This window comes from Vipera ursinii (assembly GCF_947247035.1).
Source record: "Vipera ursinii genome assembly, chromosome: 9".
NCBI classification, from domain to species: domain Eukaryota; kingdom Metazoa; phylum Chordata; class Lepidosauria; order Squamata; family Viperidae; genus Vipera; species Vipera ursinii.
Window position 1 is genome coordinate 5,585,850 of NC_139523.1, and position 25,474 is coordinate 5,611,323.

General features: G+C 43.3%; 1 protein-coding gene across 1 annotated transcript in view; it reads left to right on the forward strand.

Annotated features, from left to right (window-relative positions):
- ADGRB2 (adhesion G protein-coupled receptor B2) overlaps positions 1-25,474 on the forward strand; it is a gene marked incomplete at both ends in the record, with an annotated part of 197,112 nt that overhangs the window by 84,165 nt on the left and 87,473 nt on the right. The window contains 4 exon segments of the mRNA XM_083370077.1: positions 6,047-6,211; positions 17,208-17,372; positions 18,363-18,464; positions 22,370-22,476. Of these exon segments, the coding sequence (XP_083226203.1) occupies positions 6,047-6,211; positions 17,208-17,372; positions 18,363-18,464; positions 22,370-22,476 (539 nt within the window).

Sequence of the window (25,474 nt, forward strand, 5' to 3'; positions counted from 1 at the left end):
TGAGGTTTACTTTTTCCCCTGTTTTTGTCAACATTCATCTTGTCCTTTGGGTACTGGTGCTGTTCAAAAGAAGACGGCAGGCCAGGCTTGTGCAAGATGCACCAGCACCGTTGACTACATGCAGCTCACAGCCGTTTCTTTGAGCTGCCAGACCTCTAAGGGAGGCCAAGTGGTACCATCTGGTCTACCGGAAAGGCTGTTGTTTTTTTTTTCTTAGTTACTAATTTTAGATTTTTGTGCTTTAGGATTTGGGGCTTATAAGAGGATTCCATATCTCTGGCTAATGAGAAGATCAGGTCTTATGTTGTGATTCAGGGTCAGCCTGTGGGTTCGGCAGTTGGGTCGGACGATTCAGAGGAGGAGGAGGGGGGTGTTGGAGACCTTGCTGAGGATAGTATTGACGCTCCGCAGAGCCCTCAGCCAGGCCCCTCCCATCTGGTCATGATGCAGACCCAGCTGTGTGAGCCTGACAGCATGGATGAAGATGACCCACAGCTGGCCCTGTTCAAGGACACCCGACGCAGGAGGCAGTCAATCAGGAGTAAACAGAGGAAGGCAATGGGGCACCTCGGAAGCAGGCAGAGAGAAGCCACGCCCTGAACTGTTTAAAGGGGGAATGTGTGGGAGGGCTGGTTTGCTGAAGGCAACCGTTTGAATAGCTCCTGTTTCATGGTTGGTGTCTTGTTTTGCTCTGTTTTATGTTAATAAATTTGGCAGGCTTAGTTCCAGGCTCTTGCCATTTGTAAAGGGGTTGTCCCTGCCTTTTCTGCAGGGCCGGTAGTAGGCTGGTACAGAACATCTTACCACAAAGGGTGACTAACTATGGGGCAGTAGTCTCAACAGCTGGCAGGACCTCATCCACCTTCTCTGGATTCAGAAGCTTGAGGATGAGTAGAGGGGTTTCAAAGCTCTAAGCTAAACAGAGAAGGGGAAAAAACTTGGAAGAAGATAATGCCAAGCATTTCACAAAATTGCTGAAAAAGTTATAGTTCTGTACAGGATATTACCAGAAGTCAACATAGGTTTGTTTTTAGAACTGGCAGAGACAAATATAAAGGGAGTCCAGATTAAGGAAACATCCCGACCGGTAAAGGGAGAAAGACATTATGAATTAGGCAGGGAAACCATTCTCAGTTGCCACGTGTTGTTCTTCAAAAGTTTACTTTTCCACTTTCTTGGTCTAAGGTTGATTTTCATCAGAAACATAATGTTGGCACTCAGCATACTACATCACCAAATCCACCATCTCTCATTTATATCTAGGCTGAGCAAGACTCAAGATCCTCACTGGATAGCTTTATGTTTATAAGATCGAGAATAAAATGGAATCTTACTGGGGGAAAATGCTCAAGCCTAAATCTGGGCAATGTTGGCGAGAAGGAATTAGTCAAAGTGATGAAGAAGAATGGGAAAGGGTAATGGAGTTGTATTATCGCTGATGATGCTGTATTCCTTTTTTTTTGGGGGGGGGGAACACTGAGGCCAAATCTAATCATCATAGGTCACCAGTATACCGGCAGCACCTTCTCTAAGATGAAGAGACGAAGGAGAAGCTGCAGCTGCTTTCCAGAGCCTTATTTTTTAAAAAAATTCCATTTATATCCCGCCCTGCTCGGAAGACTCAGGGTGGCTTACAAGCTTAGCAGTAGCCTTCATTCTATGTATATGCCTGCTTATTAGGGCTTTCACACACACCCCAAGCAGCATTATTACAAAGTTAGCTTATTTCCCCCAACAATCTGGGTCCTCATTTTACCTACCTGGGAAGGCTGGAAGGCTGAGTCAACCTTGAGCCTGGTGGGACTCGAACCTGCACTAATTGCAGGCAGCTGGTGTTACTTAAGGAGGCATTAGCCCACTGCTCCACCAAGGCTCTGTTATCTCCTAGCATTGGGTTACAAAAGATTTTTCCCAGTCCCAGCACACTTGTCTTTCCCTCTTTCCGGATAACAGAGGGAAAAGGAGAACTGAGGACATCCAAGATAAGTATTAGCTTTTGGACACCACAGATTGGAGGATTCTACAAGCAAGGAATACACAGCCTAGAATTGAACGTAGCAGGCTTAAAAAAACAACTCCCTGGAAAACAGCAGTCTTTTCAAGATTTCTCTGAGTTTCAAAGCCTCTTCCAGACTCTCCTCCTTTTCAGATACTTTCCTATGATGAGGTGGCATCAAGGCTTGCTTTTCTCCTTTTTCCTGTATTTGTTAAATAGTACTTAGAATTAAGATAAATGCATGAGAGAGTCCGTGTATAGCTCTGGACCAGGAACTGAATTGTCATCTTGTGCCTTGTTGCTGGCTTCATCTGAAGCAACTTGTCCCATCACATTTGCTGCTTCTGCTGGCAAAAACAGCAGCCATGCAGTTCAGAGTCACAGAGGTGAATAGCAATTCTTCTTCAGATAGAGCTGCTGTTCACAATGGCTTATTGCTCCATACATTCTTGGTCTGCGGCGAGGTGAAAAAGGATATTAAATTTAACCCCGGGGTCTCACTGCTGGATCTTTGTTCCTGAGCAATGAATTCATACCCCAATATTTTTTAAAAAAATGTATATAAATCTAATAAAATCAAATTAAATTAAAATTAAAGTTTATTATAAATTAAAATACAAATACAAACAAAATTTTGAGGAAGGAAGGAAGGAAGGAAGGAAGGAAGGAAGGAAGGAAGGAAGGAAGGAAGGAAGGAAGGAAGGAAAGAAGTAGTGACTTCTGATTTTTTTTCATTGCAGTGGAATACAAAAAAAGTTACAACCTACAGTCTTTGTATAACAACACAAAATCATTGCAATTGTCAAAACACCAAGTTAGAATTTTATATTTTTTTTCATTTTTGAGTACAAAAACCAGAAGTGGTTTCCAAATAGAAACAAAATTAGATTTTTTTCTCTTAATTAGCATAGCCAATTTTGCCCTCTCTGCCAATCTATCCTCTTTATTGTCACCATCCATTGTACAAATTAGTGTACCTTTCTATATTTGTGCATATACATTTTTTGCTGCTGTTAACATACATAGTAAGTTCCAAATTTTTGTTCAAACTCTTTGTCCATCAAACCTAAAAGGAAAAATTAGGGGTTCATTTTTATATTTAAAAATCTTATGAATTAGTATACAAATCTGATCCCAATATTTTTTGGGGTTGTCACAACTCCAGCAGAGATGATAGACAGAACTTCAATAGAAAAAAATATGTGGACAAACAGATTTAAGTTCACACTGGCTTACACTCATGCCCCAATCTTGTTATAATTTGGGATTTTCCTTCTCTCAGCATTGGCTGCTTCTGATAGGACCGGCTAGCGAGGAAATGCACAATGTTGTTGCCTTGGACTATCGCAAAATGTGGCTAGGAGAAGAATAGGAGATGCAGTTATCATTTCTGCATTAATGTCTTGCCCTGCATAACTGTGCAAAAATAAAAGAAGTAAGAATTACAAAAGTTGCATTAAGGTAACTTTAATGCTTTTTTTGGGGAGAAATACAGTATATTTGTGTGTTTTTTGTATTTAAATATTTGCAACCATAGGTTTTTAGCAAACTACATCAAAAATCACAGCAATCATGTTAGTTCAATACATCCCCTCAAACATTAACAGCTGCTATTTGCCAGTGTGTTACAGTATTTCATATCTTCCTTACAGCCGTTGCAAACAATGCAACTTGTTTCGTTACATGTTCATCTCCACCAGGCAACAGAAAATATATTTTTTCCTTCCAAACTAAAACTAATATAGTTGAAGTAACAAGGGCGTAATGAATCTAGCTCTAAGTTCCTGATAAAGTTTGTTATGAAATAAGGGTCAAATCTTCCACTTGTAAGTTATTACAAATGCATAAAAGGTGTGTAGTTCTCTATCGTTTGTTTACTTCGATCCAGAGAGCCTGTTGGCAATACAGAATCCCAGAACCAAATTCTAAGCAATCCTCAGACTCCTTTATAACGAGTTAAGTCCATTAAGGCAGAGATTCTTTTGAATCCTTTGAAAAGCCTCTTGGCACATTTCTTCCTGCTTGGGCTGAGCAGCCATTTATGAGATAAACCGTCAATTGTTTTGTCTGCTGTTCTCTGTTTTCTGTTCCTTTGCAGCCTTCCCGTAATCTCCCACCATCAGCTGCTTATTTTATTCAGAAGATAGTTTCAGCTTTGAAGTCTAAGCACGCACCTTAATTTTAACTGTCAGTCATTTGCATCATAAAACTCATCAAGCACTTGTCTGAAAAACCTGTCCCGTGAAAGACTCCCCCCACTTCCAAAAGGGACCTTCTGAGAAGAACATACCATAGTTATGTTCATAATGGACTTAACTCATTATAAAGGAGTCTGAGGATTGCTTAGAATTTGGCTCTGGGATTCTGTATTGCCAACAGTCTCTCTGGATCGAAGTTACAAACAATAGAGAACTACACACCTTTTATGCATTTGTAATAACTTACAAGTGGAAGATTTGACCCATTGCTTATTTCATAACAAACTTTATCAGGAACTTAGAGCTAGATTCATTACGCCCTTGTTACTTCAACTATATTAGTTTTAGTTTGGAAGGAAAAAATATATATTTTCTGTTGCCTGGTGGAGATGAATATGTAATGAAACAAGTTGCATTGTTTGCAACGGCTGTAAGGAAGATATGAAATACTGTAACACACTGGCAAATAGCAGCTGTTAATGTTTGAGGGGATGTATTGAACTAACATAATTGCTGTGATTTTTGATGTAGTTTGCTAAAAACCTATGGTTGCAAATATTTAAATACAAAAAAACACAAATATACTGTATTTCTCCCAAAAAAATAAATATACTGTCTAGAGTAGGAGAGCCTGGGGTGGAGTCAAAAGAGGAATCAGCACAGAGTCTTTATGTAGCCACAAACAGACTAAATCCAACCCTCCCTTGAATTCCGTTAACCCTTACCTAGTGCCAAAATCCTGCTAACCATCAATTGAATAGATTCTTATGCATAGGCATGAGCAGGAAATCAGTTTAGTTGAGAAGAGAAGAGTTCATGGGCAAAGAGTTTTTCGGACAACTCCAAGCGGCAGAAATGCAGCATCTGCTCGAATGCTCGTGGTATGCCGTGACCGAGACCTGCCTCACCTTTACCGTCTTCAGGGACGACTTCAGTTTAGTTTGAACCTCACATCTGGTCCTGGTCTTTTGCACCTGGCAACTATTATTAAAGTTAACAAATGTGATAAAACATGGGGATAATTAATAAAGTTAGGCAGAACTTGCTACCACAGCCCTCCCCATATATAAACAGTGAGGATTAGTTACTTTAAAATATTTTACTTTACATTTTATATATTTTTATATTTCTCCTATGCTCAAACATTTCAGAGATTGTTGTCCTTACTAAGTAGGTTTCACCGGTAACTCTGTCCTCTCTTCATTTCAATCTTTCTCTTCTATGTGAAGATGGAAACTATGACCTAACCAGCATTTTTCAGTCTCGACCACTTTAAAATGTGTGGACTTCAACTCCAAGAATTTCCCCAGCCACCATACATCTTAAAACTGCTGAGGTTGAGAAACACTATTGTAAACTATGGTGTACCGTGAATTGAAAAAATCTGGTTTACATTATGTTGGTCACTGTATTTTCCTGCCTATTTTTCACCCCCTTCCTTCTCGTGGTGCATGATGTGGTTGTTGGTAGGAGCCTGCTGAGTTGTATCATTCTTCTTTGAAGGGAAATACATTGTAGAACTCAGACAGTGGTTCATCTAGACCAGGGGTGTCAAACTGCCGGCCCACGGGCCGGAGCGTCACGGAGAAACCGCGCCCATCCCATTGCTGGCAATGAGAAAAAGTTCCGATACATCATGCGACGTCACGTGACGTGACCAGTTTGACATGTCTGATCTAGACCATCTTATTGTTCATTCTGCTGAAGATATGTTTGAGGAGAAGCTTCATGAGGGATTCCTACTTTGGGAACTAGAGGGGATGGAGATGATGGTGGTTTGAACTGAAAGAAGAACATCTTGAATTACACAATTCTTCATGAAAGGACTTTTGCTTGTGCTTCTTTGTGACAGTGGAAGGCCAATGGCTGGACTGGGGATCTTGGAGCCGGTGCTCAGTGACATGTTCCAATGGGACTCAGCAGCGAACCCGCAAATGCAGTGTCTTGGCTCATGGCTTGGCAGAGTGCAAAGGAGCTCATGCTGATGCCAGAGAGTGTTACAATCCAGAATGTTCAGGTAAGGGGGCTGTCTTTATTCACTGTCTTTAAAAAAATCAGGCAAAGGCCTGGGATATCATCCCCCCACGCAGCTCAGCGAGATTGAGGAAGCACGAATTACAGACTGCAGAAAGGGATCGCTAATGATTTTTTGTTGCTGTTTTTCATTCTGTTCTGTTGGGTCCAGTTCTTGGAGACAGGTCCAGGATAACTCCCCATGGTCAACTTGTCCCAGCCGTCTCACCGTGGTTGACTCGCCCTTGCTGACTCGCCACGGCCAACTCGCTGCGGAACAATTCAGTGCGGGATAACTCAAGAGAAGGATGAGTGAATTACAGCAGGCCTCATCTTGCTTTAGGTTTGAACCTTCTCAGGTTACAAGTCTTCGAGGCTGGGTTGAGCCAGAGCACGGAGTCCCTTGTCCCTCCTGCCCCTCTCTTGAGTTATCTCGCATTGAATTGTCCCACGGCGAGTTGCCCTGCAGCAAGGCGGCTGGGAGGAGTCAGCTACAGCGAGTTGTCCCGTTCCACTTGGAGACTGCCTGGAGAAGCCCCTGCAGTTTTCTCGACAAGATTTTCAGGAAGGCTTTGCCATTGCCTGCTTCCTAGCGCTGAGAGAAAATAGCTGGCCTAAAGTCATTCAGCAGGCTTCGTGCTTACGATAGGTTTGGAAGTCATGATCTCCTAGATTCTAGCCTAATACCTCACTACGATACCAAACTGGGTCTCCCGTCTGATGCTAGTCTTGGATAAATACAGCTTCTTGGAAACTGCAAGGGGACTTTTTATCCCTCATTTATTGTGAGGTGGAATTTCTTTCACTGAGTTTGAAAAGTTTCTTCCATCTGGGCCAATTTGCTTCTCATGACATGGGTCCCCAGACTGTGGGCCATGGCCCACTGCCGGGCCACTGCCTATTGGCCACCAGGCCACCTGAGTGGCTGGCCAGTGCAGGCGTGGGCAAAGCCCTTCGCACGAGCATTGCGGGCATTCGCAGCCTCTTTTGCGCAAGTGTCACTGGCGTTTGGGGCCACAACTGCATGAGCATCGCAGGTGTTCGCGGCCCCATTCACACAAGTGTTGCATGCATATGCTGCCCCTCTCATCCGAGCATTGCGGGTGTTTGCGGCCCCATTTGCGCGAGCATCATAGATGCTTGCTGCCCTACTTGCGTGAGCGCTCATGGCCCCACTCACGCGAACAACAGGTGTTCATTCAGATGCACGTGAGCTTGCATTCACACATCCCCAACAAAACCATCCCTTCTTTCCTCCCTCCCCCCCAATCCCCAAAGGTTGTGGAACTATGAGCTAGGTGACCAATGGATGTTCCATCTGCTTTTTGATTGAGGATGTTCAATCTCCCTTTTGCTCCTTTCTCAGTCTATTCCTAATTTCTCACGGGAAGAATCACTCAGTCAATTTGTGGGAAAACTTGTTATTCAGGAAGTGCTGCCAGGCATAAATTCCTGGCTGAGGAATTCTGGGAGTTGAGGTCCACAAGTCATAAAAGGGCCAGGTTTGAAGACCCCCTGGTTAAAGATCTTTCTCACTGCACAGCTGTTCTGCCTTCAGATGCGGCATTTAGCAAAGTTTACTTCTGCTTAATACAGTTGTTTGAAATTGACACCTCATGGTTTGTCCCATGTCAAAGCAGTAATCAGTAGTCATCTGGGTAAGGTCCACAGTACCCTTTTAAAACAGGAAAGAAGTTAGTTGTTCATACCACCACCAATATAGCCAATTGGCAAATGCTGACAGTACGAAACCACTGTCCAGCAGGGAAGTCCCTGGGAGAAGATGCAAGTGTGTCAAAGGCTGCAAGAGGCAGATGTGCCTATTGTGATCACATATACACCAAAGGGATGGGGCTTTGATTGACCAGCATGTTGAAGATTTTGACTCACCCCTTCCTTCTAAGACTTAAGCATTTGATAAATATTTGATTTCCATTTCCTGGATTTGTTGCTCTCTAACTACAACTTCCCTAGGGACGCGGTGGCTCAGTGGGTTAGGACGCTGAGCTTGTCGATCAGAAGGTCGGCAGTTTGGTGGATCGAATCCCGAGTGCCGCGTAGCAGAGTGAGCGCCTGTTACTCGTCCCAGCTTCTGCCAACCTAGCAGTTCGAAAGCACGTGAAAATGCAAGTAGAAAAATAGGGACCACTACGGTGGGAAGGTGACAGCGTTCTGTGCTCTTTTGACGTCTAGTCATGCCGGCCACATGACCACGGAGGCGTCTTCGGACAAGCGTTGGCTCCTCAGCTTTGAAACGGAGATGAGCACCAGCCCCTAGAGTCGGAAACGACTAGCACGCATGTGCGGGGGAACCTTTACCTTTACCTTTACTTAACTACAACTTTACCATTTCTTCCTCACTGCCCAAGGTGATATATCTCTTGAAGGAGTCTGAGGTTGCTGAATTCAACAAATAATTTTTGAACAGCTCTTCCCCGCTGTCTCATTGATCTCAGGACCTTGATGAGGAAAATGAAGTCTCCAGTCAAGAAAAAGCAGCAATTTATTTAGGGTTTTTTTTTAAATGCTACCAAGCTGATTTGCCAGTTTGGCCTACAGGCATTTCTAAAAACAAACAAACAAAGCAACTGAGATGAAACAGCAGAAAAAAAAGATAGCATTTAGCTAGCATTTTAAATTCACCAAGGATGAGAGATGAATAGAATTTAATTTATTTATTTCACTTTTATCAAGCATTTATTTTAATGAGCTCAAGTAAGCATGGGGTGCCAGTTCTTGTTTTATTCTCCCAACAACAGGTGTGAGATAAGTTTGTGTGACAAAAAAAACAAAAAAACAAAAATGTTTGGCCCAAAGACGTTCAGTGGTTGAGTTTAGAGAGGAGTGGAATGCAAAATGTCAAATCTGAATTGTTTGACATCCAAAACCACCTTGTTTTGACCTCAGAATAGTCGTTTCAGCGGCAAATAATCTCTTTGCAATTTAAAACAAATTCATTTGATTAGTCTGAAGGTGTTTTGTGATAGAAATAGAGCTATTTCTTAATTGGCCCTGACCACTTTGAACCTGAGACAAAACCTCTTTTGAACTTGGAACTCATGTACTCAAAATTACTCCTTCATGATCAATCCAAGATGTTTCAAATTCAAGATATTTTGCACCATATATTAACCCTTAAATCTCTCTGGCTCCATCAAAGTCCAATCGTTGCCAAAAATGTACAGGTAGTCCTCAAATTATGACCTCAATTGAACCCAAAATTTCTGTTGCTAATTGTTCTGTACCAGCCTGCTACCGGCCTTGCAGAAAAGGCAACCCCTTTACAGACGGCAAGAGGCTGGAATAACGTCTGCCCAATTTATTACAAAAACAAGCAAGACACGAACCAAGATACCGGAGCTTTGAAACACTATCTGAGCGGTTGCTTTCAGCAAACCAGCCCTCCCCACACAAGTCCTTTATAAAGAGTTCAGGGCATGGCTTCTCTCTCCCTCCTTCCGAGAAGCCCCATTGCCTTCCTCTGTTTACTCCTACTTGACTGCCTCCTGCGTCGGGCGTCCTTGAACAGGGCCAGCTGTGGGTCATCTTCATCCACGCTGTCAGGCTCACACAGCTGGGTCTCCACCAGGTGGGAGGGGCCTGGCTGGGGGCTCTGCGGAGCCTCAAAGCCATCATCAGCAAGTTCTTCAACACCCCCCTCCTCCCCCTCATCTGAGTCATCCGACCCAACTGCCGAACCCACAGGATGACCCTGAATCACAACACTAATCAAGACAGTGGTTAGGTGAGTTTTGCCCCATTTTACGACCTCTCTTGCCACAGTTGTTAAGTGAGGCAGTGCAGTTGTTAAATTAGTAACATGGTTAAGTGAACCTGGCTTCCCCATTGACTTTGCTCGACAGAAGGTCGCAAAAGGTGATCACATGACCCCGGAACACTGCAACCGTCATCAATACATGCCAGTTGCCAAGCGTTTGAATTTTGATCATGTAAATCATGGGGAGGCTGCAACAGTTGTGAGTGTGAAAAATGGCTATAAGTCGCTTTTCCAGTGGTATTCTAGCTTTGGTCACTAAATGAACTCGTGTAAGTTGAGGACTTACAACTGTATTAAGCAGAAGTAAGCTTTGCTAAATGCCGCATCTGAAGGCAGAACAGCTGTGCAGTGAGAAAGATTTTTAACCAGGGGGGCTTCAAACTTGGCCCTTTTATGACTTGTGGACCTCAACTCCCAGAATTCCTCAGCCAGGAATTCTGGGAGCTGAAGTCCACAAGTCATAAAAGCCCCGATTTTAACTCTCTCATGAAATGTTTTCATGAGGACTGAAACTCAGCCATGCTTTGATCTTGGGAAGTCTTCTGCTAAGGAGTGGCCATGATGTGGGACCCAAAGTCTTCCTTGCTACATCAGGAATACCTGGAGAATGACTGCTGACCTGGATGGTAGCAAATGGGAAGAAGAAGAAGACTTCAAAATCCTGACTCCTTTCCTTGGCAAACAGTACACCTCTCAGCTTTTATGAGCCCAATTTCAAACTATGCCAGAGAATCCTGGCTTGATATTGTCCAAACCCTGGGCTACAGGCTTAGCTAGTCATGGTTAACATCACCCTGTGTGCTGCCAATTAGTTTGGAGCAACAGCTTTTCCTTTGTAAAATCACAGGTCCTAATGCAGCAGGTTTGAAGATGACAGCCATCAGGCAGGGATGACAGATGGCCTTGAGCTGCTCCTGGCTCCTGTCTCCCCATCTTCCCTCAGAATCAAGTTTCATTTGCCAGTTTTTACTGAAGAGTGACAGCTGGGTCTGGAGATGGCCACAGCATTTTAGTTAGTATCCCTGAAGTCAGTGTTTCTCAATATCCACCACTTTAAGTTGTGTGGCTGGGGAATTCTGGGAGCTGAAGTCCACACAGTGGTGGGAGGTTGAGAAAGACTGCCTTACGTTTTTCCTCTCTGATTACTGTTAATTTTCTTTCTTTCTTTCTTTCTTTCTTTCTTTCTTTCTTTCTTTCTTTCTTTCTTTCTTTCTTTCTTTCTTTCTTTCTTTCTTTCTTTCTTTCTTATTTGGTGTGTTTGTGTAGGCTGTCCTTTAATCCTGCAAGGTAAATCATTGTCTCTTCCTGTTTCCAGTAACTGGATGGTCACCTTGTTCCTCTCTCAGATTATGTGGCGTCTGTATCTGAAATAAGACTAGAATCCAGATCTTTAAAGCTTTGATTTTAGCTGGGTACAGAGTTGCTTTGGGACAAGTTTATCATAATTACAGAACATTAGTAGAAAGATTGTCTGCAAGCGGAAAGTCAAGAAGTAGAATGTCTTATCAAAAGGAGCTTGTAATAGAATTAGCCTAGGAAAAGGAAGGGATATATTCAGATATTGCAAAAGAAGAAAAGATGGATATTCCTTTTGTATCTTATAAATAGAAAGCAACCTCCTCACCCTTCCAGTCAAGAAACGCTTAGAAAAAAAGAATCAAAGACAGCAAGGAAGTTTTGTCTTCATATGCTCAATAATAAATGGGAGCTAAAGTACATATATCCAGCTATCAAAGCTCTGTAAGCAAATCCCCTTTTCCTTGCAAGAAACCCACCTAATGAGACTGAGAATTTTGGTTGTGAATTGCTTGATAGGTTGTGCAAGACACAGAGCCAAGACACAGGTGAGAATCCAATTTTGATCCTGTGCATCCAGGAGAAACTGTCTCCATCAATGCCTGAATCCATTATTCTACAGAGGACTATTAAGGTTTCCTGTAGGTAGCCTTCTTAAAATCATTTGACACTTATTATGGCTTATATGTCCTTGTAATGATCAGGACCGGAGATGTAGTGGCCAAGCTTACAACTTTCTGAGCACCTTTGGCATATAGTCATGCTGGCCACGTAACCACGGAAGCATCTTTGGACAACGCTGTCCCACTCGACTAGGAAACGGAGATGAGCACTGCCCCTTAGAGTCAGACATAACTGGCAAGGGAAACCTTTACCATTTAAATGCTGAGGAAGGCTACTTTTTCTTGAGAGGACAAAACTGAACATTTTGCACTGGGAGATCCTATGCCTCATTGCACCAGCGTGAAAAGGACTAGTTGCCGGATCAAAATTGCAGCTATTTATGATTTTGAGCCCAGGAGACAATGATGATGATAATGGTTGACAGATTTTCCTATGGGAGGACTTTGCATCTGGTTAAAAGTTTTGTGAAGCAGGAGGTTGAGCAATGGGAATTTCCCAAGGACCACTTAAGCTAAACTATTTCCAGGACCAAGAAGTTCAGAATCAAAAGGAATCGGGACTCATTATACCTTCAGCAAAAACAGTTATTTCTTAGATTCTCTAGAACAGGGGTGTCAAACTCAATTTCATGGAGGGCCACATCAGCATTGCGGTTGCCCTCAGGGGGCCAGGTGGGTGTGGCCTGGGTGGGTGTGGCCTACTGGGTGGTCGTGGCTAAAGTGCGTATGGCCTACTGGGTGGGCATGGCCAGCTCTACATCGTTCGCATTTAGGGTGCCTATGGGGGCCTGGGCAGGAATGGGACAGATCTGAGGGTCTCTGGCAGAAGGAGGGTCTCTGGGCCAGGGCCAAGGCAGTGGGGGCCGTTCCCTCACTGTTTCCAGGATGGCTTCGCGGGCCACATGAAACCACTTTGTGGGCCGGATCTGGCCCCCGGGCCTTGTGTTTGACATGTCTGCTCTAGAAGATGGTTTCCAGACTGCTGTGGACTGAAGCACCTGTTATGAAACCAGCCAAATTCCCAATGATCATGGAAGAGACCCACCTTTCTACAAAGAGAAATTTCCTGACAGTGAGAAAGAATAATCAGTGGAACGACCTGCCTCCAGAAGTTATGACTGCTCCAACGCTGGAGGTTTTTAAGAAGAGACTGGACAACCATTGGTCTGAAATTGTATAGGGTTTCCTGTCTGAGCAGGCGGTTGGAGTAGAAGACCTCCAAAGTTCCTTCCAACTCCAACTCTGTTCTATTATTGCTGGATCATCAGGAGACTGTTTGAAAGAAAATCAAAGAGTCTTTACAACCTACCTGGAGATAGATTGATTCTAAATGGGAAATGGTTCAGTTGCTGGAATTCTTGTAACTCCATCTAGTTCTTCTCAATAAATCTTGCTAAATGTTCCCCAGGAAATCCTGCTTGGAATAAAAAAGTTTTAAGTAGCTGCTGAAGACCCTGATGCCAACCATAGGCTGTTCCCAGCCCCAACATCCATTCACAGCCATGCTGCTGCCAAAAGCTCAAGGATTTTGCATTTTGAGTGGTCTAGTTAAGGACTGAAATGAGCACCTGTACATTTGCCGAGAGTCAATACTCTCGACCACTTTAAAAATTCAAACCCCATAAAAAAGAGATTCCCCCCAACTTTCTTTGGTATCTTATGCTGCATAATTACAAAAGCAATTGTAGCTCCTCTTCTGAGTAAGCTGCCCCTTGCTCTCCTAGACCTAGACGTTTATAGCAATAGGGGCATGAAGGAGATGATATCACGGCAAGACCCCCCTGCATTTTTAAAGCTAGCGCTCCAAAAAGAAGACAGGAAAGCACGGGCTTTCTCCCCGGTGTGTTATCATTTTTGCATGATGACTTTTGTTGAACACTTATTAGGGAGCATTAAAAAATATAATTTCCTGGCTGGAACATGTAATGTTTCAGTCGAGCAAAATGTGAAGAGATCAGGTAAGGGAAGAGTGGAGCAGTCCTTTGCAAATTTTTGCCGAGAAAAAGATAGTGGTGCGTCATAATAAATTTAATTAACAAAAGCTCCTTTGCACACAAAGTATCTACCCATGAAGGATGTTTCCTCTTGTGTATCTGAATGATTCTCGGCATTAAACTGAGCCGCTTCTAAGCATTCTCCCTTGGAATGGAAGCAAGCCATTGTATTTTTGCATTAGATGCCCCTTGGATTGTTCCTGATGCGAAAAGATAACTGAACAGCTGCTTGCGATATTGCCTTATCGGTAGGCAAAGAGACCACAGTCAACTGCCACAGAAACACATCAGTCCATCATTCCTGGAATGAAGGAATTTGGAGTTGACCTTAAAGGCATAAAAAAGATGATAGAGAAGTAACTTCACAGATGGGTGAAAGAAATTCAGATTAGCCTGGCCTTGACTTTGTGTAGTAAAAGATTTCATGATTCCATTATCCTACCCTATAACCAGAGTCAGATTAAGGCCAACTGATGTGGGGTCCTTGGTGCTCTCTGAGCTTGATTGTATTCTTGCAGATGTTTCATTACCCAACCAGGTAGCATCATCAGTGCTAGAAGGGAGTGGGGTTTGCTCTATATATACAGGTGACTTGCCCTATCAGTGTTGGTGGGAATGGACGTGGCGATTCCTTGATTAGAGGTTGTTTATTGTTAGCTTGTATGTCTAAATTGGTAGTTCCTTGATTGTTGCTGCTTGATTGTTGTTCCAGTGTTAATCTCGGTGTTAATCTCTGTTTATCAGGGTGCTGATAGCTGATGGGGGGGAGGTTATTTTTGTCTTTTTGTTTCCTTTTTAGCTTTTTGATTGTATCTCTTGAATGGTATGTAGATGTTTTTCATATCTATACCCTATGCCCAGCCCAACTCTGGTGCCTGTCATCCCTTCCATAGCCTAGCTGACAAGACATTAAGACTCATTCAGTAATGAAAACTAAAGTTGAGTATGGTAGTGAAAGTGAAAGTTCACAGAATCATAGGGACCTTGGAGGTCTTCTAGTCCAACCCCCTGTCCAAGGAAGGAATATTTATACCCTCCTGGATTAATGGTTGTCCAAATACTGTAAAACCTTCAGTGATGGAGCATCCACAGTTCTGGGAGGCAAGCTGTTCCACTGATTAATTGTTCTCACTGTCTCTTTATTTCTAGGTTGGCTTTCTCTCTCTGATGAGCTTCCACACCAGTTAAGAGGAACTAGTGGTTCCTTTCCCCCTCCAGTCCCTTGGTGTCCTACCCACAACCTTATTCTGCTTAACGGTTAATCCATGGTTGCCTACACAGAGAAGCTACAATAATAGAGTGGCATCTCTATGGTGTCTGTTTCTTGAACCGGTCAATCTCAAAAGGGTGACACCCAGTGAAGGAAACCAATGACCTTTCTTCAGGGTCAGGACACTTCCAGTTGTGTCATCTAGAAGAACTCTGGCCATGGATCATCTTCCTCCAAAGAAGATTAATTTTGATACATTCTTCATGTACCAGGACATGAGGGATGATCTATAGTTCCAAAACAAAATCAGACAAAAAAGTGGTCCACTGCCATAAGGAAATTGGGGAGAGTATAGTATTTGCCTATGTGAGAGACCCAAGCCCAACTCTTGTCTTGACAAATTGCCAAAAGTTCATGGGCAATTGTATTCTAGAATTTCTTGTTGTTGCGTTTTTTTTTTTTTGGCAATTGCCCTGTACTTCAAGATTCTCTGGGTCTGATAAAGGTGCATCCAGGAAAACAGAATACCACCTGAGGGATGGGAAATGAATTCCATTTGTTGAGTTACCCCTTCTGATCAGAACCGCAGGTGAGAAGAGAGACCCCTGTAGTTTAAATGAGATTTGAATTATTGATAAACGGATTTAATCTTTTGTGGTATATTTAATTAAAGCAATTATCAGCCAGCCCTCTGATCCCAAAGGTGTCCTTCTGTCTTCCTAGCCTTTCTAGCTGGTCCTCCAGCTAAGAGGAAAGCAAATTAGGAGAATATGTCTGCACATGTGTGAATAATCTCTACTTCACACCAAGCTGAAATCTAGGGAACTGGTTTGGGGTAACTTACCACCATCTTATGATCTAGACCAGTGATGGCGAACCTTTTAGAGACCAAGTGCCCAAACTGCAACCCAAAACCCACTTATGTATCGTTGAGTGCCGGGTGTGCGTGGCCAATTGTGTGGGTGTGGCCAAACGGGTGGGTGTGGCCAATTAGGTGGGTGTGGCTGCGATGATAACTGCAGACTGGATGGGACTAAAAAGTTCAATCAATCACTTCCAACTTTGCGAGGTCTTTTTTTTTCCAGCAAGAAGTTGAAATTGATTGATTGATTAACCTTTTTTTTTGCACACAGCGGAGACCTAAAGCGAAAAGGTTTTATAAAACCCAGCTGAAGGGCTAGGACTGGGCCGACAGCATGCGTGCCCACAGAGAGGGCTCTGCATGCCACCTGTGGCACACGTGCCATAAGTTTGCCACCACGGATCTAGACGAAGAATGGCAATTAAAGTGGGTGAGCTTTAATAGCTATAACCAATCAGATCATGCAGATTCAACAAAATCACTTTGAGAAATGCAGCTGCCCCCAAATATATGGAGCCACCTGAATAGAATCAGGACAGGCCATGCCAGAACTAGGTCAAAGCTCTTTAAGTGAGCAATGGCCGTAAGTCTGCAGTGTGACTGTGGTGCACATATAATTTGAGAATCTCTCCTCGGGAAATTTCAGGGCACCTGGGATAGTCTCATCACAGCCACACCAGAAGCAGATGTTAGATTCCTTAGTTATTGAATTATAGCATCTAACCTACTGTGACTTTATGGTGCCATATTTAGCAACAGCAATAAGACCCATATAATGCTTCACAGTGCTTTACAGCCCTCTCTAAGTGTTTTACAGAGCCAGCATATTGCCCCCAATAATCTGGATCCTCGTTTTTTACTGACCTTGGAAGGATGGAAGCTGAGTTAACCTTGAGCCAGTCAGGATCGAACTGCCAAAGTGCAGAAGTAGCCTGCAGTACTGCATTCTAACCACTGCGCCACCAGGGGTCATGGTTTTTATCATGGTTTTACCTTAATATTTTATCCTGTATATTGTAATGTCTATACATTACACACACACACACACACAGACTTGCTGATGCTCTACTTAAACCTATATGTGCATTGTATATATAATGTGTATTATTTGTGATGTATGTTATGTAGATGCCATTTGCTACATAAATAAATGTGTGGATAAGAAAGGAGAACAGAGTGTGTGCCAAGGGATTGAGAAGCTGCTAATCCTCTCCACCTTCCACTCCCTCGACTGCAGTTGCGAGCAAATGGGGTCCATGGAGTGAATGGAATCTCTGCTCCAAGACTTGTGACGCTGGCTGGCAGAAACGTTTCCGGATGTGCCAAGGGACAGGGACACAAGACTACCCCTGTGAGGGCAGTGGGGAAGAAGTGAAGACCTGCAATGAGAAAAAATGTCCAGGTATTCAGAACATAGCATGCCAGCCCTCCTTGAGAGGGATGGGCAGAAGAGTTGTCCCACATGGCGTTCTACTGGTTTGAATTCAGTTTAATGCGGGGTTTCCTAACCTTGGCAAATTGAAGATGTGTGGATTTCATCTCACAGAATTCCCCAGCCAGCCATGCTCGCTGGGGTATTCTGGGAGTTGAAGTCCATACATCTTAAATGTCCGAGGAACAGAAATTGCAAATTGTGCAGGATTGAAAGATGACCGTCCAATGAAGGACTGAAATCAGGAGGTGTCTGGTAGCACCTGTTCTACTTTAATTTTTATTAAAATCTGAACAGATGCTATGAGACTCCTATTCCCTCCTCCCCCCGCAATCTTATGCTAACACAGCTTTCCTCCTACGATATGCGTGAGTGGGCATTCATTAGTGTCTGTGGCCATTTTGTCATCTCATAGGGGCAAGTTGACACAGGTCGTCAATCTTGTGAGGTACTTCAGATAAGAGGCAGATCCAGAAGTTTTAGCTTTATCTTTATCGTAAGATTACATCAACACAATCTTGCAAGCCTGAAAATACATCTCTCCCACCTCGCCCTGATAGTCCAAGAAGCTAGGGAGGGTCTCTTCTGAGACAATTGCCCCACCCACTTTTATTCTGTGGGTTCAGCTGTCTCTTACCTGACTGTTGCTTAGTCTGCATCCTGTCCTCCTGTCGCCCAAGATCTTTCCCAGGTACCTTACACAGCTTCATCCTCGGGGATATATTTTAAATCTCTTGCCTTTGGAATAAATTTAAAGGCATATTTTGCTCCCTCCAATGATATGAGAATCGGTAGGGGGAAAAAATGAGATAATTCATCTGCACATCCTTAATTTGGTGATAGACCATCACCTCTGCTGTGTCTGTTCTCCTTTTCCCCACCATCGTATCTTTGGACTAACTTTGCTATGTGACTGTATTTGTTCTGCTGCCACACCTGTTCCCTCTTGTCTCCTCCCAGCCTTTCATGAGATGTGTAGGGATGAGTCCATTGCCCTGATGACTTGGAAGAAAGCTTCAGCTGGTGAAACAGTCTACAACAAATGCCCATCCAATGCTACAGGTAGGTAGATACCTGGATAGAGATTGACAATGTAGGTTCCCCAAACTGGAGCCTAAAACACCAGAGAGGACAACTGAAAAAGGAGAGGTAGATTTATGAATGACAAATCTTTTCCAATCTGGATTTCACTCTGAAAACAGAGGACTATTTTAGTTGACATTAATAGCAACCAAGCTTCTGGCCTCTGGATCTGTTGGACCGTTGGTGCCAAGGTGACTGGGTTAGATGGGAGTTATTATTATTATTATTATTATTATTATTATTATTATTGTTATTGTTATTGTTATTGTTATTGTTATTGTTATTGTTATTGTTATTGTTATTGTTATTGTTATTATTATTATTATTATTATTATTATTATTATTATTATTATTATTATTATTATTTATTCGGTTTATATACTGCCCTATTCCCCGATGGACTCAGGGCGGTTTACAGGGCAGAATTTAAAAACAATACAATATAAAATTAAAATAAAATTAAATTAAGTATAGCCCCAAAAAGTCAAAATCACAATTTAAAACCATTAAAACCCCTCAGTCCAGGCCAGATAGCTCAAAGAGCCAGGTTTTTAGGTCCCGGCGAAATGAACGAAGGTCGGGGGCAGTCCGGAGTTCCGTTGGCAGTTGATTCCATAGGGTAGGCACGCCCACAGAGAACGCCCTCCCCCTGGGGATCGCCCGTTGGCAATCCTTGACCGGTGGTACCCTGAGGAGGCCCTCCCTGTGGGAGCGCACAGGACGATGGGAAATTGACGCTGGCAGCAGGTGCTCCCTCAGATAATCCGGGCCCATGCCATTTAGGGCTTTATAGGTCATCAATCTCACCCGGAGGGCAACTGGAAGCCAATGCAGCTCGCGGAGAAGAGGTGTTACATGGGAGTATCGGGAGACTCCCATCACAACTCGTGCGGCTGCATTCTGCACCAGCTGAAGCCTCCGAGTGGTCCTCAAGGGCAGCCCCATGTAGAGAGCATTGCAGTAGTCTAGCCGGGAGGTCACAAGCGCATGGGTCACTGTGCATCTCGGTCCACATAGGGCCGCAACTGGCACACCAGGTGAACCAGGCAGTGCAACATCAGAATTTGTTTCCTTTATTGAGTACTTCAAAGAAAATTACATATACAAGAGGAAATATAAAAAAGTAAAACAATATAATACAGATAAATGAACTGGGGACTTTAAAATGTCAGGGAGGTCTTAAATATCATTAACATTGTGAATAATTAAATATACCACATAAATCATTTTAACAGACTAAAAATCACTATTAAACCTAAGCTAAAAATGACTAGCAAAAACCCTAATCAACATAATATAGATTGAATAAAATTGCTCGTTGTAGTAAATTCAAATACATCTTAGTAAAAATCTGTTTGGATTTAGATGAATTATACAATTGAAATCCAGATTCCCTGCATAAATAAGCCCCAAACGTGGATGTAGTACTACCTTTTATTTATCTGGAGAGCATTTCTCATTACCTTGGTTTAACACTTCATACTTTCACACATTGCGGATAGTGCCTTGCCTTCCATCCATCACCAAAATTTACTGAATTTAAAAAAAAATTGATCCCCCATAATGTGCATCTTCTCCCGGGGGCGGGGGGGGGGGAAACAACCGCTTTCAAACTTCTTATTCTGAATTTGGAGAATTCACAAGCCTTCTTTAAAGACCATTTTGCAAACATGATTGCTTTGTCCCATGATGAAACGCGGCATGTCTTAGTAGAACTGGAAGAAGCGAAATCCTTCAATACTATCCTGATTCATTATGAAGTGGGGAGAACAGTACTGGACGTGGGTACAATTTGAGGTTCTGCTTGTCCTCTTGTAACACCCTACATAGAATGGGGCCAGGTTACTTACAGGACCTCCCACCCCTGATGGTTTCTGCCAGGCACCCCGTCAGTCACAAGGATCCAGCATGTCTCCATGAGAAGGTCAAAGTAGAGTCTTCATTGTTGCTCTCCTCTTTGCAAGAATCTCGCCAGACTAACTCTGGGATTCTGTTGGGAACAGGCTTCAGGAGTCTGGCCTCTGTGGCTTCTTCCCATGGAGCAACTCTAAGCTAACGAACCTCTCTCCCCCTCTTGTTGCAACATCTCCCCTTGTGGTGTTGTGGAATCCCCCCCTCTATCTGGAGTTTCCATAGCACCACATCAGCAAGCATGAAGGTGTATCTTCTCTGTGACATTACTTGTCTTATAGAACAGCCCCTGGTACCCACAATTAACCTTTCAGATGACTATGAAAACCTGGCTGTTCCTCTAAGCGTTGTACTGGGAACATGGATAGAACTTAGATTAAGCTGTTTTTATGTGCGTGAAATGTTGATAATGAAACTTGAAGAGGCCTTGACCCAATTTCATATGAATCAAACCAAACATAGTTTGGTTATGTTTTATGTCCATTTGCTGCCTGGAGTTTTCCTCATATCAAACTTTATAAATTTGTTAAATAAAGAAACAGAAATATTCATGCTTCATGTTTCTATTGTCTAAGAGGGGGAAAAAACAGGGCGTAATCAAATGTTTGGAGACAGTACTACAAATGAGGAACCTCGGTCTGCCCTGCAGTAAGATGGTGGAGCAATAAATTTAATAAATAAAATAAAAATAAATGTGATATGAAATACAGGTAGTCCCCAGCTTACAGCAGTTCATTTAGTGACCATTCAAAGTTACAATGGCAATGAAAAATGTGCCTGATGACCACACTTACTGCTCTTGCAGCATCCCCATGGTCATGTGATCAAAATTAAGATACTTGGCAGTTGACTCATATTTATGACGACTGTTAGTGTCCTGGGGTCATGCCACCTTCTGACAAGCAAAGTCAATGGGGAAGCCTGATCCACTTAACAACCATGTCACTAACGTAACAACTGCAGTGATTCGCTTAACAATTGTGACCAGAAAGGTCATAAAACGGGGGGGTAAAACTCACTTAAATCTTGTGCTCAGCTGTGGCCATAAACTGAGGACTACCTGTAATGAGATTGTACTGGGAGGCCTTCTCTCTCACTTGAGGTTGGCTTCCCCATCTGACTCTCCTTCCACTGAAAATACCGCCGAGGTCACAATCTGCTCGTTTTCAAACACTCACACTCTCCAGAGCCATGAACATAATAAATAATAAACACTTTAAGAAAGCAAAGTTGGAAAGTTATTTTTGATACTGTTCCTGACACAGTAGCGTGCCAGAGTGGGGACAATGATTTGGAAAGGCAACAGCCATTTTAGCACAGAAGCTGGAAGTGGCCGGGGATTCGAAAGCTGTTGGGTTAGATTCTCATTTCCACCATTCCTTATTCTATACTTGAAGTTAAAAACCCCTTTTTTCCCCCAAATAAAATGCTTATGCGTTGGGTCATCAGGCCCAAGGAATTTAGATTGTCTCAGTGGCATTTCTTCCATTCACTTCCAAGACGTTTGGGTTGAAAATCTAATGCAATAGTGTGTTTTATTTTGTTATTTGTGACCGGAAATCCTTTTGTAAGGCAATTCAGGCAGAGGACGGCATGGTAAATCTATCTGCTGTAAAAGCAAAAGAATGTGCCCAATTTAAAACTGAGGGACATCAAACGGCTTTGGTCTGTTGCTAAGCCTTCTTCCTAAATGCCCACCAAATACCTGCAGGGGTCAAAGGTGTCCCCAAGGGGTACAGAAGAAGTCAAGATGGTGGGTTCCATATGAAGTTGTGGCTGTTGTCTTGGCATTTCTGATCTCCCCCACCTCCCTGCTGGGAGTGAGTGTTTCTTAATTCTTTGACATCTGGATTGCAGGGGAGGTAATAACCCATTAGGTGATAACCCTTCAAAGCCCTCTGAATTCGGTGGGGCTGGATGTGCCGGCCTCTTTGAGTGATGGGCACTAACCAATGACTTGCTTCTTGTTTTAGGATCTGCCAGCCGACAGTGCCTGCTCAACAACCATGGTGTGGCTTACTGGAGCCTGCCCAGCTTCGCCCGCTGCATTTCCCACGAGTACCGATATTTACATCTTTCAGTAGGTGCAAATTTTGGCAAGGCAACTTGGAAATCCCCTCTTGTGCACCACCTGACCCACCCTCCTGTCTGCTTCAGAGAAGGGCTTGAGGAGGAACAGAACTGTGGGCCAGATGCATCAAATATGCAACATCCAGCTGTTCTTCTCTTTTGCAGCAGTGTCGAATGTCCATTGTGAACTGAGTCAAGATGTGAACTTACAACCTGGAATGAGCAAAGAATTTTTCCCCTCCTGGGATCCAGAGTTTTGGGGCTACCTCGAAAGGAGGGTTAAAACAGCCACGCTGCTATATTGGAAAGAGGGGTGTTTTTTTGTTGCTCTTCTTCTTCTTGTTGTTGTTATATTAAAAGAGAACTGAAAGTAAGCACATATGTTCGTATGTCAAAAAGAAATTAAGCCAGGAAGACTGCAGAGTCTCTGGAAAGAGAAATCTCCAACTCAAAGGCAAGAACTTCCCTCAGCCACACTGATCATCTTTGACTTATGACCATAATTGAACCCACAATTTTGGTCATAAATAGTGATGGTCATAACATTATTTTGCCTGATTTTATGACCTTTTTCTTGTTGGCTGCAAAGCAAACAGCATGGTTGCTAACCATATCATGGTCATTAAGTGAACACCGTGGTCATGAAGCAAACACCATAGTTGTTAAATGAATCCATTATTCACTATGGGCGTGTTTTGTTGTTGTTTTTTTTTTTTTATTTTTTTGCCAGAAACAAGAAGTAAATGCTGGTTTCTGGCAAAAAAAACATTGTAAACTGCAGTCACATGTCTGTTGGGAGGGGGCAGATGTCAGAACTTCAAATCTTGGGCAATTGTGACTTTGAACAGCCACTAAGTGACCGTCCATAAGTGGAGGACTATCTGTAGCCTTCAGGCAGCGAGAGAAAATCCATCAAGTCCTGGAGCTGTAAAACCACTCAGAGCTGAGGGATGGAGGAGGAAGAGAGGCTATTCTATGTAGCTTCCTATTGCTATCAATTTACAGCTATTTCTATTCATATTTAATCTCTAAATCTCTTTGCCTGTGTTCTATTTCAGTGTTCCTATTCCCAGGCATGTAGCAGTTCCATTCGTTATCTTAACTCTTTCTCTGCTTTTTAAATGTTTTTTTTCCCCCCATGGAATCGTCTTCAGCTCTTGTAGCCAATCTCGGTCCCTTTGCACACGAAACCCCTTTCCACTCCTTTATAGGTAGCCTTTTCTTCCCCCCCCCTCCATCACTCATAGTCCTCTATTTTTGGAGCTGTGTCAGGTCCAAGGAACCAGGATGGGCGCGAAGAAGAGTTACTTCTGACTACTTTCTTTATTGTGTTTGCCTATAGACAGAAATCTGGCAGGAGCAAAGCATTTATCTGCATAACTATGGTCTCCTGTGAATTGCCAGGGAGGGTCCCCCTTCCCTCCCTTTCTGCATTCCAGGGATTCCAAGTTTCTGTCTCTCTTTGCTGTCTGGGAAAGAGCCCCCTCCCTGCCCTGCGACTCTGGATTGCACCCCCCCACAAGCTAGTTTTTAGAGCCCTGGGGTGCTGCATGCAGCGGGTTTGACTGGGCATTCAGGCTTTTGTGGGTTTCCAGACCCCAGTTGGACTCTCTTCCTTCCCCGTCACTCGCTTCTGCCTCTCTATGGTCTTGCAGCAGCTCTGAGACTTGACAGAATACCAAATAATAAGACTTGGAAGGGACCTTGGAGGACTTCTAGTCAAACCCCCTCCTGAAACAGAAGACCCCTGTACCACTCCAGGCAAATGGCTGTCCAGTCTCTTCTTGAAAACATCCAGTGATGTACCACCCACAGCTTCTGGAGGCAAGCAGTTCCACTGGTTAATTGTTCTCACTGGCAGGAAATTTCTCCTTAGTTCTGGGTTGGATCTCTCTTTGATGAGCTTCCATCCATTACCTCTTGTCCTGAACCTCTGGTGCTTTGGAGAATAGGCCGAACCCCCCCCTCGCTTCTGTATGACAGCCCCTCAAATATGAGATTAATTTTTTCTCTTGCTGCCTGAAGATGACCGAAGCCTGCTGAGATGTCTGATGTTGGGTTGGAGGTTTCTCTGCTGTCTTCTTGGCCACTCTCTTCTCTCTGCCATCTTCCTAGCTTAACTGCTTTCTCTACACACCCATAAATGTGCTTGCTTTCGGTTCACTTTTTATATAAAACCAACTTTATAGTGAAGGCGGGGCGGTGTTTAAGCCTCCTCTCCAGATAGTACCAAAATCCCGGATCCCAGGAGGGAGGAAAAAAAATACTTGCTAATTCCAGGCACAAGTTGACTCTTCCACAGATGTTCAAGACCAGAATTCCCTGAGCAGAGAAAATTACCACTTCCCTCAATTTCCTTCAAAATTCCACATTGGTCCTCTGCCTTTCATGCACACTCTCACCCACAGCCACAGGCCAACCTTTGAAAACAGGTGGAGGATCAGGTTTGTCCCCCTCTTTCAAATCCTCACCTAAAGCCTAGTTCAATCAGTCCCTGGTTTTGAGATTGACTTTTGTTAAGCTTATAGCCTGCCCTTTCATTTAGAATCAAAACAGTGTATGTAGTACTTCCTCCTTCCATTTCTCCCCACAACAACCCTGTGAGGGAGGCTGGGTTGAAAGAGAGACACTTGTTGAAAGTCGCCCTGGAAGTTCCATAGATGAGGGAAGACTTGCACCTGGGGCCCCCCTGCTCACTAGTCCAGTACCTCTCGATACATTTTACTGGCTCTCCTTCAAGCTCTGACAGAAAATAAGAATACCTACACATATTCTGCAATAAAGACGAAGGAAACGGTGTTAGGAATCATTTCATCAAATTAATATTGGCTGAGCAGGATAATCCTATGTGCGTTGATTCCTCAGTAAATTCTCGCAAGGGGAAAATTGAGGTTTGTGTTAATCTGGCTGAGCATGGAAGCTGTGCTCCTTAGCTGAGTTGCCAACAGTTGTTTACCTGGACAATCTTACTAATTCAGGTCTTAAGAAGTAGGGAGAAAAATAAAGAT